General features: G+C 38.7%; 2 protein-coding genes across 4 annotated transcripts; both read left to right on the forward strand.

The window, feature by feature from the left end:
* The first annotated feature begins 393 nt into the window (after positions 1–393).
* On the forward strand, positions 394–6084 carry LOC113106753 (protein FAM107B). Of its 3 annotated transcripts, none has more exons than XM_026268782.1 (5): positions 394–1028; positions 1457–1770; positions 1856–1967; positions 3376–3532; positions 5775–6084. In XM_026268782.1, the coding sequence occupies exons 2-5, from the start codon at positions 1578–1580 to the stop codon at positions 5895–5897; spliced, it is 585 nt and encodes a 194-aa protein (XP_026124567.1). In that variant the 5' UTR covers positions 394–1028; positions 1457–1577; the 3' UTR covers positions 5898–6084. The 3 variants fall into 3 exon arrangements, with proteins under 3 accessions (XP_026124567.1, XP_026124569.1, XP_026124568.1); XM_026268784.1 differs by having other exon boundaries at positions 1865–1967; XM_026268783.1 differs by having other exon boundaries at positions 1515–1770.
* Positions 6085–11420: 5336 nt separating this feature from the next.
* Positions 11421–16420, forward strand: renbp (renin binding protein). Its single transcript, XM_026269849.1, has 11 exons — positions 11421–11604; positions 12179–12284; positions 12884–12959; positions 13130–13205; positions 13465–13643; positions 13874–14098; positions 14216–14297; positions 14485–14660; positions 15335–15466; positions 15560–15647; positions 15892–16420. Exons 2-11 carry the CDS (start codon positions 12184–12186, stop codon positions 15966–15968), a joined length of 1212 nt encoding a protein of 403 aa, XP_026125634.1. The 5' UTR covers positions 11421–11604; positions 12179–12183; the 3' UTR covers positions 15969–16420.
* Positions 16421–16466: the final 46 nt, after the last annotated feature.

Below are 16466 nucleotides of genomic sequence, written 5' to 3' on the forward strand. Positions count from 1 at the left end.
ATATCAGATCTTGTTTGTGAATATGTAGTGAAAAAAAATAAAGATTTCAATGTTTGTGTATTTGTTGCATTATGTTCACTGTATTGAAGACTTTGAAGTGTCAAGCAGTTATATTTCAGTAGCTTACAGATTTCAGATGTCTATTTTATTGAATATATTTCATGAAAATGTATGGTTTAAGTTGATAATAACCCTGCAGCAAGTTGATGTTAAAAATGTGCTTGAATGTTCACATTCCATCTTTTGCTTTATATATATTTATTACATTTTTATATAGTTGAACATATTCAACTAGACTTTGAGAGCTACTTTTACTCTGTTAGTTATTGGTCAGTTGCTATGTTTGACTTCATTACTCTCCATTCGTCAAACATCAAGTGCTCGACTTCCCTCAGCGTTTCCAGAGTCATATTTCAGGTCTGAGGGTTTTGTGTCCTTTAGTTTGACATTTGCCCATCTTTAATCAGAGGGGTCAGTTTTTGTCATTACATCCTGAGGTAAAGAGATCCCTGAGCTCAGGGTGACGACTCTCTTGTTACACAGCTGAAAACGAGCCAGTGCTTCTCGGACTGGTCTCCCTCAGCTTCAACGCAAAACTAACGAAAGCGTCTGAAGAAATGAATTGCGATGACGTGTTTTCGGCTGGTCATGTGATCCGAGTCGACCTGCTCCATTCAAAATAAAACTGCTTTTCTTAGGCTACTGATATAACTGGAGTCATCGCTTCATAAATGTACTCCACTTAGAATCTATCTTTCAAAATTCGCCAACTATTCACAATATTTTTGCGCAACATATTTGTAAAGATGAAATTGTGCTCGTGTCTTTTCGCGCACTCGGTGACAGAGCGTGAATCATTTGGACTATCGTTCACTCACTGCCCCCAAGCGGCGTTCAAGTGAAGGGACTTGAGATAAAGTGGCATCTTTTATTTCTCAGGTGTCCCGCGTTGATGTGTGGTAAATAGATATCTTGTACTCTTCGCTTCCCAGATGGGACCTCGCTCATGGAGCGGTGACGCACTTTCGGTGAGTTCAGAACTGCGCTTTCGATTTCGATCTTTAGTACAGAAGCCACAGTGTTTGTTTCAGCATGAGTGTGATTTCCACAATAGTGTCATCTCACCTGGATGATGAGGTTTACAATATGCCTAGACTGCAATTAGTACCGGAGTGATTATTCATTGCATTTGTGTGTTTCAATTGTTCTGATGCTTTTCTGTCAAAACTGAGATTCTGATTATTTTAATGCTTTTAAATTTTAATGCTGTTGTGTGTCTATTGCTATATACAGGTGTTTTAGTATATTATAATATATATAACACTTCTTATCTACATGAAAATGTAATGCATGCATTTATCTGTCCGTCAGCAATCTGTACTGATTTTGCTTGAAATTACGAATAAATAATTTGAGAGGACAGGAACCAGCTGATAAATTATAAATCCCCACTTAGGTGAAACACAATCTCTACCCTCTTGATACTCTCTTTGCTTTCACTGACGACCCCAAAGCACAGTTTCCCAGCATGCAGCAGGAGCTTTGGCTGAGGGCTCCTCTTGATACCTGCGTGTGCAATGAGATCGGCCGCTGCACAAACACTCCCGAATAGACCGTCCGAAAAGGAGCTCAAAGATGCCTTACTCAACAGCGTCGCTGGACACAACCACGTCTCCAGCTCCAGCAGACCAGCAGCAGCACAGCGCAGAGCAAAGACCTCACCAGACACTTTTAATTGTAGTTCTTTGCATCATCATGGCTATAATCGAGGTGTGTTGGCCTGGGGGGTTCACAGACAGTGACATGATCTGACAGTGTCTTGTAGAATTTTGCAGAAATAACTTTTGTGTCTAAGAAAATGCAGATAAGTGTGATACTGCCGAGGGCCCCTGGAACCTGAACAACCCGGCGAAAGCCTCGAGGAACCATCAGGAGCTTCACAAGGAGCTGTTACAGGCCCACAAACAGTAAGATCACCATAAAATGCTCCAAATCAGATACTGTCATGGAGACTTTAATAAATCGCTGAGCTTTTTTGAGTGGGTTGTTGAAATATTGATGATGCCTTGTTCTCTCTCTCTCTGGTCTTTTGTGTGGACACACAGGCTGTAATCATACACCCCGGTTTATTATCAGGCCTCACTGTGACACTGTAATGATAGATCTGCTGACACTACTGTTTGTCATATTGGCTGGTACTGCAGGGAAATATGTAAAAATTACAGTTAAATCTAATATCTATGAAGCCCCTTAGGCTCCTGATGATGGGTTAAAAAAAGATAAGAAGATTTTTTTTTATATAAAACTTTTACATTCCACTGTAAACATTGTGTTGGAAATAATATTAGGTTGAAAGAAAATGTGTATTTCATGCTTTTGTGGGCAAACACAAAGTTTCTTACAGGAATGCAAGAGCATTCCCCCTAGAAAATACTTCATTTGTTCCCTCACAAAACTTTGCATTGCCAGATTACACTTTATGCTCCCTCGCAAAACTTTAGCATTTTGTTGCAATCATTTGCATTCACTCTAATCTTCACGTTCCCAAGCATTTTGATGCAGAAATTTAGATTTTACTTAGATACTTCATGGTTCTTTGCAAAACTTTTGTGTTCACCCTAGAAACTTCATATTCCCAAAATGCTAAAGTGTAGCGTTTCCCTAAAAAACGTCACATTTCATTGCAAAGATTTTGCACTTTGATACAAAACTTTTACATTCAGCTGAGAAACATTCCCTCTTAAAACTTGTGTGATGGAACTAATACAGCATGGGAAGAAAAATTATTTTAATATTTTTGTGAGTTTCTTGAGAGGGGCTCCTCACAAAAAAATTATTTGAGCTTTTCCTAATTTTTTTTTTATTTTTTATAAATTTACATTTTTAAATTATTGGATAAAAGTGTTCTCTAAACGCAATAATTAAAATGCAAACTTTTACCTAAATACATTATGACCAGTTATTTCACTGTATATATGGAAGACCCCCCCCCCCCCCATAGGATCAATATTCCTATAAATCAATCTGATTTTAAGAATAGTTATTGGTCCATAGTTGTATGATAAGATGTGAAAAAAAGCATTCTTGGACTAAAAAGAAGAGTGTAGCATTGGATCTCCCCTTAAGGATATTATTAAGTACAGTTCTTCTGTTACTTTCACATGCAGTGTTGTTGATGTTAACCAAAACAAACTATTAAAAAGGTTTTTAAATAAAGTTTAAATAAAATAAGAAAATAATATTAGATGAAAAACCAACAATAAAATTAAAACAACAAAAAAAGCTAATTTAAAACTATTATAGCATATAAAAATGCTAGCATCGCACTAGTAAAAGGCTACTTCTGTATAAGTTGTTTGTGCTTGGGCCCTTTGGGCGGGACAGAGGGCCGCTGGCGTGCTGTAAGCCGGAGCTACAGATGGTTCTGGAGAAGAGGAAGAGAGAGCAGACCCAGAGACAGGAGGGAGAGCAGAGCAGGAGTCCTCTGGAGCAGGTGCTGCTCGAACGCCAGCACAAACATCAGGAGACGATGGTCAGCAGCCTCCTAAACTCTGTGTGTGTATGTGTGTGTGTGTGTGTGTGTGCTCTTGTTTTTGAGACATATCAGGACACAACTCTGTATAATGACATGGGTATGACACAGGTATTACAAGGAGAGGGTAATTTATAAACCATACAGAATGAGTTTTTTTTTTTTTTGAGAAAGTAAAAATACACAGAGTTTCTGTTAGGGTTAGGGCTAGGGTTGGTATAGGGCCATAGACTGTGTGTGTGTGTGTGTGTGTGTGTGTGTATGTGTGTGCTGAAAACAACTAATCACACACAACTGCTGTGATTGAACCACAAGGCGAACAACAGTTTTGTAATGTTGTGATTTGTTTTCCACATTGCTCTTGTACAGTATTGTTCAAAATAATAGCAGTACAATGTGACTAACCAGAATAATCAAGGTTTTTCGTATATTTTTTTATTGCTACGTGGCAAACAAGTTACCAGTAGGTTCAGTAGATTCTCAGAAAACAAATGAGACCCAGCATTCATGATATGCACGCTCTTAAGGCTGTGCAATTGGGCAATTAGTTGAATTAGTTGAAAGGGGTGTGTTCAAAAAAATAGCAGTGTGGCATTCAATCACTGAGGTCATCAATTTTGTGAAGAAACAGGTGTGAATCAGGTGGCCCCTATTTAAGGATGAAGCCAACACTTGTTGAACATGCATTTGAAAGCTGAGGAAAATGGGTCGTTCAAGACATTGTTCAGAAGAACAGCGTACTTTGATTAAAAAGTTGATTAGAGAGGGGAAAACCTATAAAGAGGTGCAAAAAATGATAGGCTGTTCAGCTAAAATGATCTCCAATGCCTTAAAATGGAGAGCAAAACCAGAGAGACGTGGAAGAAAACGGAAGACAACCATCAAAATGGATAGAAGAATAACCAGAATGGCAAAGGCTCAGCCAATGATCACCTCCAGGATGATCAAAGACAGTCTGGAGTTACCTGTAAGTACTGTGACAGTTAGAAGACGTCTGTGTGAAGCTAATCTATTTTCAAGAATCCCCCGCAAAGTCCCTCTGTTAAAAAAAAGGCATGTGCAGAAGAGGTTACAATTTGCCAAAGAACACATCAACTGGCCTAAAGAGAAATGGAGGAACATTTTGTGGACTGATGAGAGTAAAATTGTTCTCTTTGGGTCCAAGGGCCACAGGCAGTTTGTGAGACGACCCCCAAACTCTGAATTCAAGCCACAGTACACAGTGAAGACAGTGAAGCATGGAGGTGCAAGCATCATGATATGGGCATGTTTCTCCTACTATGGTGTTGGGCCTATTTATCGCATACCAGGGATCATGGATCAGTTTGCATATGTTCAAATACTTGAAGAGGTCATGTTGCCCTATGCTGAAGAGGACATGCCCTTGAAATGGTTGTTTCAACAAGACAATGACCCAAAACACACTAGTAAACGGGCAAAGTCTTGGTTCCAAACCAACAAAATTAATGTTATGGAGTGGCCAGCCCAATCTCCAGACCTTAATCCAATTGAGAACTTGTGGGGTGATATCAAAAATGCTGTTTCTGAAGCAAAACCAAGAAATGTGAATGAATTGTGGAATGTTGTTAAAGAATCATGGAGTGGAATAACAGCTGAGAGGTGCCACAAGTTGGTTGACTCCATGCCACACAGATGTCAAGCAGTTTTAAAAAACTGTGGTCATACAACTAAATATTAGTTTAGTGATTCACAGGATTGCTAAATCCCAGAAAAAAAAATGTTTATACAAAATAGTTTTGAGTTTGTACAGTCAAAGGTAGACACTGCTATTTTTTTGAACACACCCCTTTCAACTAATTGCCCAATTGCACAGCCTTAAGAGCGTGTATATCATGAATGCTGGGTCTTGTTTGTTTTCTGACAATCTACTGAACCTACTGGTAACTTGTTTGCCACGTAGCAATAAAAATATACTAAAAACCTTGATTATTCTGGTTAGTCACATTGTACTGCTATTATTTTGAACAATACTGTATGTTTATTAATTCTTGACCGTGTTACCTTTAGTTTCCTGTTTCTACTTTTCTTCTTTTTTTTTTTTACTGTGTTACCATAGTAAGTTAATATGAATGAACTGTGCTTTCACAATCTTTAATGTCTTTAATTGTTTACCAGGTTTCAATACCTGTTAGTGGAATCTCATTATCACGGTCAAATTTAAGGTTAAGATTTTGTCAATTGTATTAGCCGTATTTGTTTTGTGATTTGTCTTGTTCCTCAGAAGGAGAAGGAGGAGGAGCAGAGGCTGCGTGAGGAGGCGCAGCTCCTGGAGTTTGTCCGAGTGAGACAGAACCTGAGGAAGGTCCACACAGCCCTACAGAAGACCCTTCACTCCTCAATCTGACACAGTTCACAGTGTTTCAGTAGATTCATTAGTATGTTATTAAATTATTTACAGTCTGTTACAGTTCACTTCTTTTCATAGAAGTCTGTAATAATGAATTAATAATGTTAAAACACACCCATGGTAATCTTAAAATACCATTAGCTGTTATAATAACAATTACTGATAGTAATTCTGTCAAACTATACATAATCTGCTGCAATCATTCTGTCATTTTTGTAAAACCTGAAAGGTCATTAAATAAAAAACAATTCTACATTTTATTTTTGTTCAACTTGTCCTATCTTCGCTTCCGGCTTTGCTACCGTTCGGACGTTCTAGCTTACTGCTCTGCGCTTTGCTTCTTATTTCTGTACTTTTCTCTGATTTTTCTAAGATTTCTACATCAGCAGATCAGCACAGTGCTCAAATAAACAGATTTTTTGGCACAAACGCTAAAACTAAAAACTCTTTGGGACTGGAATAATACTACAAAAAGAAAACTTTGCATCCCACTGCCATCAGCTTACATTCCAGAGACGGGAAAACAACTGCCTACATTCAAACAGAAGAGAGAGAAAATGCCTCCTGTTGGATCTACTGTTGCATGAACTGCTGCAAACTTCTACAAAGGATTGTGATTGTTGAAACAAAGTTACTTGCTGGACTTCCAAGACAGACGGAACACTTAGCAGACCGTCGTCATGGACCCCCTCAGCAAACAGCCGGTGAGTCCCATGAATCTTCTGAATCTCAACAGCTTAAACCAAGTGTAGAGGAACAAGCCGAAACTGATCGCCACACAAATTGATGGCACAAATTGGGAGCGAGACCCAAAGGAACACAAAGAACTGTACCCCAGATTCGACTATGACAAGGCTTGTGAATACTGGCATTCAACCTCCCCCTATACATCTTGAGAACAGATTTGAAGCATTAATGAATGTGGGTGAGGAATCCCCAAATGTATTTAAAGATGGATCTGATCATCCAGCAGCTAACACCGCTACTAACAGGCGCTCAAGGACGAGCAGACAGCGGCTTTCAGCTCAGAGCGCAGCCGAGCCAAGGACTCTGATACTGGGTGACTCTGTTATCAGAAACATCCGTAGCAGGACTACAACAACATGCTGCCTTCCTCAAGCAACGGTCTCTGATGTGAACAAGGAACTTCAGAACATTCTGATGAAGCACAATACTGCAAATCAAATCATCATCCATGTGGGAAAGAATGATATTCGGAAAGAGCAGTCAGAACTCCTTAAGAAGGACTTCATTGAACTCTTTGAAACCCTTCGAAGACTCAAAGTTCAGTCGTTCATCAGTGGACCACTCCCAGCACGTGGAACAAGTATGTTTTCATTGTTGCTTGGGCTGAACACGTGGCTACAAAGATCTTGTAATATAAAAGGAGTGAATTTCATTGACAACTTCAATCTTTTCTGGGGCCATAGACAATTGTTTAAACCGGATGGCCTCCACCCAAACAAACTTGGTGCTAGAGTGTTTAAAAACAATATCTACTTTTCCCTCCGTCACCTTCAGCAGATTGTGTTAATCCATTCAGCACACACACACCGGGTCTGAGTCATCATGTGGTTGACATATCCCACAAGGACACTGATAACACCATGCAGCCAAAACAAGCACTGCTGATAGACACTATCCATATTGAGCCCTGCCAACAGAGCTCCTCACAGACTGACTGTGATATATCAAAACAGCTACAAGATTCAGCACCCAAGGACAACTTTCTGGAAAACAGCCAGGGAAGCCAAGACAACATATCACAGCCACCGGAAAGAACAGAGACACAGCCCATCTCACCAGACACATTATCCCTTTCTGTGCTTCTCACAGAAAATGGACGAATTGGTGTATGCTGGGACTAAACTCTCTCACTCATTTGCTGCAACCCCCGCAGACATCAACAAGAAAACGGCAGGCCCCAAAACCACCAAAGCCTGTGGGCCCACTGCCACAACGCCAGTGCCCAAACCCTCTATCTGCTGAAGATGAACCAAAAACAACTGATAGCAGCTCTCAGTGATATGTATCGGGTCCCCGCTATAATAACAGCAACATTCACAAATGCCTACTGAACAAGCGGGAACCCAGTGTGCCTGTAGCTTTCTCTATTTCAGTTTTATCACGTGATAGAAAGTCTAAGGCCATCTCAAGCCGAAGGGCAAACTCATCTAATCTGCGGCCTATTATGCATCAAACTAAAATTGATATAAAGACACAAAGTACAGCCATCAAGTTAGCATCTTTAAACCTTCGCTCACTAAAAAATAAATCATTTCTAATCAATGACTTTATAACCACAAACAATCTGGATTTTATGTTTCTAAATGAAACATGGATTTAAGACAGCTGCAATGCAACAGTCCTTAATGAAGCAGCCCCTCCTAACTTCACTTCCATGAGTGTTTGCAGGACTGTTAGGAGAGGTGGGGGTGTAGCTGCTATCTAAAGATGTCTATCAATGCAAGCAAGTGTCATTTGGTCAGTACTTGTCTTTCGAATATCTAGGGATTGTGCTGAAAGGTGCTCCACGCATTCTGTTTATTATTATTTACAGGCCTCCAAAATACTCTCCAGCCTTTGTTGAAGAGGTCACAGAAATGTTATCAATGATTTCCTCAGAGTTTGACTGTTTGGATATTGCAGGGGATCTTAATATTCACATAGATAATGCAAAAAACAAAACTACAAAAGAAATGATAACGGTTTAAACACTTTTGACTTGATTCAGCATGTGCATGGACCCACACACAAAGGTGGACACACTCTAGACTTAATCATCTAGTAGGGGTCTAAACATTTCATCCATTGTTATTAAGGACATAGCACTATCTGATTACTTCTGTATTTTCTTTGATATTTTGATGTCTGCTACAACTGAATCTAGATCGATCTCTGTCAGGAGGAGATGCATTAACGAGAACACAAGTGTACTATTTATGGAGGTTATATCTTTAACACCAAGAATTTTTGCAGACTCTGTTGATATTCTCATTGATTTCTTCAACTCAAAAGTTAAGAGTGTAAATGATGATATTGCTCATATAATAGTAGTAAGAAAACAAACAGACAGAAATCAGTTTGGAGAAGATCAACAGCAGTTCAGACTATGAAAAGACAATGCAGAAAAGCAGAGCGGATGTGGAGGAAGACAAAACTTGAAATTAAAGACAGCCTTCATGTTTTTAATGTGAAACTAGCCACAGCTGGACAGAATTTCTTCTGAAACCTTATAAACAGTAATTTAAATAACACTTACACTATTTTTGCCACTGTTGAGAGACTGACAAACCACCCAAGTCAGATTCCCAGTGAAATGCTCTCAGACAGCAAATGCAATGAGTTTGCATCCTTCTTTTCTGAGAAGATCATCAATATCAGGAAGGCGATTAGCACATCCTCAAGCAATGCAGAGGTCAGACAGATTAGGCCACAATATCAAAAAGATACTATGTCTATTTTTGAAGCAATTGATAGCAAAATTCTGTGCACAGTGCAGCACCTAAAATCGTCAACCTGCTTTCTTGACACACTTCCCACTTATTTTTTCAAAAGCGTGCTTGACTGCTTAGAAGCTGATCTTTTTGAAGATTTGTTAAGCCCCTCCTGAAAAAGAGCAATCTTGATAACACCATTTTGAGCAATTTTAGACCAATATCTAATCTTCCTTTTATAGGCAAAATTATAGAAAAGGTCGTTTTTAATCAGCTGAACAAATACTTAAACTCAAATGGATACCTGGACAATTTTCAATCTGGTTTTCGACCGCATCACAGCCCAGAGACAGCACTCATTAAGATAATAAATGATATTCGCTTAAATTGTGACTCTGGCAAAATATCAGTGCTGGTATTGCTAGAACTCAGTGTTGCGTTTGACACTGTCGATCATAACATACTACTAGAGAGACTGGAAAACTGGGTCGGGCTTTCTGGGATGGTACTCATATGGTTCAGGTAATACTTAGAAGGGAAAGGCTATTATGTGAGTCTAGGAGAGCATAAAAGTCTAAGTGGACGTCCATGACATGCAGAGTCCCACAAGGGCCAATTCTTGCACCGCTCTTGTTTAGCCTGTATATGCTCCCACTAAGAAAAATAATGGGAAAGAACCAAATTGCCTATCACAGCTATGCTGATGATACCCAGATTTACCTAGCCTTATCTCCAAATGACTACAGACCAATTGACTCCCTCTGCCAATGCATTGATGAAATAAATAGTTGGATGTGCCAGAACTTTCTTCAGTTAAACTGAAGTCATTGCATTTGGAAACAAAGATGAAGTGTTCAAGGTGAATGCATACCTTGACTCTAGGGGTCAAACAACTAAAAATCAGGTCAGGCATCTTGGTGTGATTCTGGAGACAGACCTTAGTTTCAGTAGTCATGTAAAAGCAGTAACTAAATCAGCATACTTTCATTTAAAAAACATTGCAAGAATTAGATCTTTTGTTTCCAGCCAAGACTTGGAGAAACTTGTTCATGCCTTTATCACCAGCAGGGTGGACTATTGTAATGGGCTCCTCACTGGCATTCCCAAAAAGACCATTAGACAGCTGCAGCTCATCCAGAACGCTGCTGCCTGGATTCTGACTAGAACCAGAAAATCTGAGCATATCACACCAGTCCTCAGGTCCTTACACTGGGATTGATTTTAAAGTACTTTTACTCGTATATAAGTCACTAAATGACCTAGGACCGAAATATATTTCAGATAAGCCTAACAGACCACTCAGATCATTAGGATCGAGTCAGTTAGAAATACCAAGGGTTCACACAAAACAAGGGGAGTCCTCCTTTAGTTACTATGCCGCCCGCAGTTGGAATCAGCTTCCAGAAGAGATCAGATGTGCTAAAACACTTTTAAATCTCGATTTAAAACTCTGTTTAGCTGTGTATTTATTGAATGAGCACTGTGCAATGTCCGAACTGATTGCACTATATTTTCACTGTTTTTATATTTTTTTATTTTATTTTATGTAAAATCATTTTCTAACTGTTTTAAATTCATTTTAAATAAGTACATTTTTTTAATAAATGTATGCTTTTCTTTTATGTAAAGCACTTTGAATTACCATTGTGTACGAAATGTGCTATATAAATAAACTTGCCTTGCCTATCCATGTTTTTGATTAGTATTAGTAGTAGTAGTAAAAAATAATAACGATGTAAAGAGCACTGTGAATTTTAGTAATAGGAGTTGAAGTATTTTTTAATGTCACTAGTGTTGTAAGTTTGTCCTGTTGTAAAAAGTCTAACCAGATCGAACTATTTATTGATTTAAATAAACATGGTTTTGACTGATAAAACAACTTGCGTTAATGTCAGTCTAATGGTTCCATCGTGAAAAGACGCTCTGCTTGCGCAGAAATCAAACAGTAGCGGTACTTGTGAAACTAGAGCGTGTTGCGCAAGTGCAGCGCTGACATGAGCCCACTAAACACACCCTCATCTGTTGTCCTGCGCTGTGATTGGATGCAATAGTATGTTCCTGAGGCGCTGGCGAATGAGCTCGAGAAAGCGGAATAAACAGGAGCAGCTGTCTGGATGTCGGTCATATGATGCGCCGTTTTTCACCGTCTCTGCAAAAATTGAGGAAGAGTCGAAATAATTTTCACTGTCAGTAGAAAAGAAGACCGTTTAAAAAAATAACAGTCACGTATAGTATAGAAGTGGTATTTTCTTCGTCTGGTGAAACAGGTAAGTGATTATGAAGTGTTTTGCATGCAGGGAAATGACAAGTCTTGACATGATTATTGTTTTTCTTGTAAAGGTGTGTCGAGAGAGTTTTCACGGGAATATCATCCTCAGCTATCACAGATTTAACAACCAGTTCCACAAATTAACTTATTGTAGAGAGTCAGCAAACACTTAGACCAGCATTTACCCCTAAAAGCTTTTAGTTCGTTCAAGCAGATGATGTTAATGAAGCAGTAAGCAAAAGCTTGTGGTTAATAAATGACCTGAACAGCTGACAGTGCTCAATGTTTTATATTTGTTTTTTTAGTTTTCTGATCGGTTAAGATAATGTCACAGAATTCATAAATAAAAAGCATCATTTAGGAGAATTTAACAAGACTTAAACTGAATTCATCTTTGCATTGCTGAGCTATTGATTATTAAGAGATATAAAGTTAACATATTCACTGACAAAGATCAAGGGTCAGTTAACATCACAGGATCACCACTGCAATACCCACGTACTCAAACTTTATTATGTCCTACTATAAAACAGCCAGCATGTATGACCCTAAACTGTCACTTTTATTTTAAGGAACAATGACTGCAGGATTGCTGGAACAGTATCGAGAGAGAATCCGCACTGAACTGGACAGAGTCGTGGATTTCTGGCTGAAATATTCCCATGACAAGGAACACGGGTGAAATGATTCACAGTTTAATACATGGCTTTAGCAGCATTTTCTTAAAAGGGTCATATGATGCAATTTCAGGTTTTCCTTTCTCTTTGGAGTGTTACAAGCTCTTGGTGCAAAAACAAGATCTGGAAAGTTGCAAAGACTCAAAATCATATTTGAGACTCAAAGACTTAAATCCAAAGAGATATTCTTTATAAAAGTTAATACTTGTGCACACCCCCTAAAACGGCTTGTTTTAAACACACCCCCACGTCTACGTCACTGTGTGGGAAGATTTGCAAAATGCTGTTTACTTCACTATATTACAATTAAATCCTAATCTAATCATGACAAACTGTATATTGTTGGAAAGGTCTAAGACTCCTAAATAGATATTTTACCAATCTTTTTTAAAAAATGGCAAGAGTGAACCTCAAAAACCTACATCATTACCATGAAAATGGTACATAAAAATCATGTTACAAAATGTTTTCAGTCATGAATCACGCATTTTCAAGTCTGTTCAAAAATGTGAGTGACAGTTAACAGGTTAACAAATAATTGATTTAATGTGGCTGAAATATAATGCCCCAGTTAAATGTTTTTCATTTTATTCACTTTAGTGGGTTTTTTAACTGCCTTGCAAAAGATGGGAAGGTCTATGATGAGCTGAAATATGTGTGGTTACAAGGGAGACAGGTTAGAGATTTTATTTATTGTAATTTTAGTGTTTATTTTCATATTCTTTCTATTCATATATTAATCATAAGCTAATGTTTTTGTTTCTCTATTTGTTTAAAATCAATTATTCTTGTTTTTTTTAATAAAAGCTGTTAAATTGAGTGTCTGATGCCTGACATATCCACTAGATCTGGATGTACAGCAGGCTGTATCGTACAGTGGAAAGATTTCACAGACCTGAGATTCTTGAAGCTGCTAAATCAGGTTTGGGATTCAGTTTTTTAGTTGCTTTTTCCATCCAGCCATTTGAGCAGTGACTGCTGAGAATTCAGCTTTGTTATTACAAAAATAAATTATATTTAAAATAAGTTTTCTATTTTTTTATTTGTATTTAGTACTCCCCTAAAAAAGCGAATGCATGAAACGCATTGACACATACAGTAAATCAGAAGTCAAAATAATAACATTTCCCCAAATGACCCTGTTTAAAAGTTAACATGTATACATGCATCTTGACTTTCAGGTGCTGCATTTCTACAAAAGTTTGCTCGGGTTCAGGCCTCCGGCGGCCCGGGGAAGTGTGCCTTCTGCCTTACGAGAGATGGGCGAACAGTGAAGGTGCAAAGGACAATATTCAGCGAGTGTTTTTATGTGATGGCTATGGATGAGCTGTCCAGGGTTACACACAACAAAGAGATGCAGGTAAAATATAATATAACTACTTAAAATGGATTATATAATGACATAATACAAACAGAATTGACTCTGCCAGTTAGGTCATGCTTTATACATAAAAAAAAAGTGATTTATAGCTTATGCATTTAACTGTTTTCTCCGCTCTGATTTGATAGATATAAATAACTTTGTCTTTTAGGTTATTTTCTTTATCTCATGGTTGATGTCAGGTTTTGTCTTGTCTGTGTTCTCCACAGGCAGATGCCGAGAGCTTGATGGATCGCTTGATATTCTGGGTTCAGACTGATTCGTCGGATCTTGGTCGTCCTCAACTTCCTGGTGATCCACCAATCAACAGCATGGCAGTTCCCATGATGCTCCTGTGCCTGGTAGATCAGCTGACAGAGGGTAGAACCGATGTCGCAGAAAAGTACAAAGACCTGAGCGGATGGTGTGTGGAGCGGATACTGCAGCACATACAGGTGAGCCAACATTAAACAAGCTTCAGTGCTGTGACACCAAGCCTAAAACGTGCCTTAAAAAATTCTGAGATGAAGGACATCCCAAATGATGCATTATACTAAATTCTTTCATCTCAGAGAGATGGAAAAGCCATTTTGGAAAATGTCACATTGAATGGAAAGGAGCTTCCTGGCTGTCAAGGGCGTTTGCAGAACCCTGGTAAAAGATCATTTCAAAATACAACAGGATCAATGTCTACCTGATAACAATATGAATGAAGCCTCCACATGCATTCTTTAATCAGTATGTTAGCTTGTTTATCTGCAACTTATAAAGACTTTGGAGGAAATCCAACCTCACTGTCGCTTTCCATATTAATGCAGCCTCCGTTACGATCTCTCTCTAGGTCACGCTCTGGAGGCTGGCTGGTTCCTGCTGCAGTACGCGATGAAGAAAGGAGACGTGCAGCTGCAGAAGACAGCAGTGGATAAGTTCATGGAGATCCCCTTCCACACCGGATGGGACAAACAACATGGCGGCCTTTTCTACTTCCTGGATGTAGACGGTCATTGTCCGACTCAGGTCAGATTATATCAATGATTCAATGTCAAATTTGACGAAGGTGAGACCAGGCCAGAAGTCGGCCATCTCTGAGAATCTGTCAGCAGTTTTTGGTGCGAGCTCCACACCATAAGCACTAATCCAACCCATTCTGTTGCTTTTTGGCTCACTGAACGTGTGCTCAGAGAAAAATCACTCTGGGGTGCATTTCCCAAAAGCATAGTTGCTAACCTGTTAGCTGTTAATGGGAAATTGTATTGCAACCAACAAAGTTGCTAACCAAGCTAACCTTTTGGGAAATGCACCCTAGATTGGCTCTTTAGTTTAGTAAACCAGTGTGCAAGAAGTAAAAATAAAACGAGGGTGTTGAAAGTGTGCATGTTAATATTTTCATGACATGGCTTCCTAGAATAAACAAAGTGACCCAACATGATTTCTATTCAAGATAGCAAAACAGGTGCTGCTTTGTGTAAGGTTTACATATCCACAGTCCTAGCTTTGAGTTTACTTTTTGAATTATTTCAATAGATTACTGCCCCCTGCTGGTATGGAGAGTTATTTCCTCTCAGACTCCATTAATTGGAAATGCACATTCTAACTTTTAATATTGTGGTTTTCAGCCAAAGTTTCTTTTTTGTTGTTGTTGTTCAGCTCTTGCTCTTGAATTGTGACATGTTTTAATGTATGTCTTCCAGTTAGAGTGGAATATGAAGCTGTGGTGGCCTCACTGTGAAGCTCTGATTGCTTACCTGATGGCTTTCGGTCACAGCAGAGAGCCTGTGCTACTGGAGCGCTTCAAGCAGATCTACGACTACACCTTCACACATGTAAGAGATGTGTTTCAGAGGCATTTGTTTTCGGGGTAAGGCTCTTTCAGTATAAGCACAAGAAGTTCAGATCCATCACGTTCTCTCCTCCAGTTTTCTGATGAGGAACATGGCGAATGGTTTGGATATCTGAGTCGGCAGGGAGAGGTGGTGCTGGATTTCAAAGGAGGACCCTTCAAAGGTGAGTAGCTAAAGACAAAAAGCTTTCAATCACCGTCACCTTCTGTAGATTTATGCTGTATGATTATTCAGATCCAAAATGAATATTTTTTTTTTTTTTTTTTGAGCAGCAGAGCATCTTTCAGACCCAATTAATTATAAGCTACACTACCATTCAAAAGTTCGGGGTCAAAGATTTTCTCTATATAACGTTGGTCTCGAATATATTTGAATACATTTAAAAATGTTCTCCAACATTTGTCCAGGGTTCTTCCATGTTCCTCGCTGTCTCTACATGTGCGAGAAGCTTCTGGACGCTCTTCTTGAAAGCCAGGATTCTTGAACTTGCAGACATTTTGCACTCCATGACCAAGATATGACTGGAAGTGTAACTGAGCATTTTGCATAAAAATGCAATTATAACATTTTAATCAGAGTTTTAACTATTCTAATTGGGTCTTAATTACAGTATTACTGCTACATTTATATTATGGGTTCACATTTATAATTTTGTTCATTTTAAAGCCATTTATCCAACATTGAAATGAAAAAGGGACCACAGTTTTGCTTTGATTTAATTCTTTCTAGCCGTGGCCAGTACTGTGCTCGCTAGCTGATTGTCTTGATATGTTTTTATTCAGCTATGGGAGTTTATATACGTCCTTAAACTTGAAACCACTCCTCTGATGATGACTGTCCTCTTTTGGTCCATCTATTACTTTACTTTTATAATTTTGCATACATTATAAAAATTCCAAATGTGCTGAATAAATGTTGACCTGTCTACTGAAGTTATCTTTGTTTCGGTTTACCTTACTGTGATACTTTTGTAAATCTCACT

The sequence above is a fragment of the Carassius auratus genome, chromosome 8 (assembly GCF_003368295.1).
Source record: "Carassius auratus strain Wakin chromosome 8, ASM336829v1, whole genome shotgun sequence".
Classification (NCBI taxonomy): domain Eukaryota; kingdom Metazoa; phylum Chordata; class Actinopteri; order Cypriniformes; family Cyprinidae; genus Carassius; species Carassius auratus.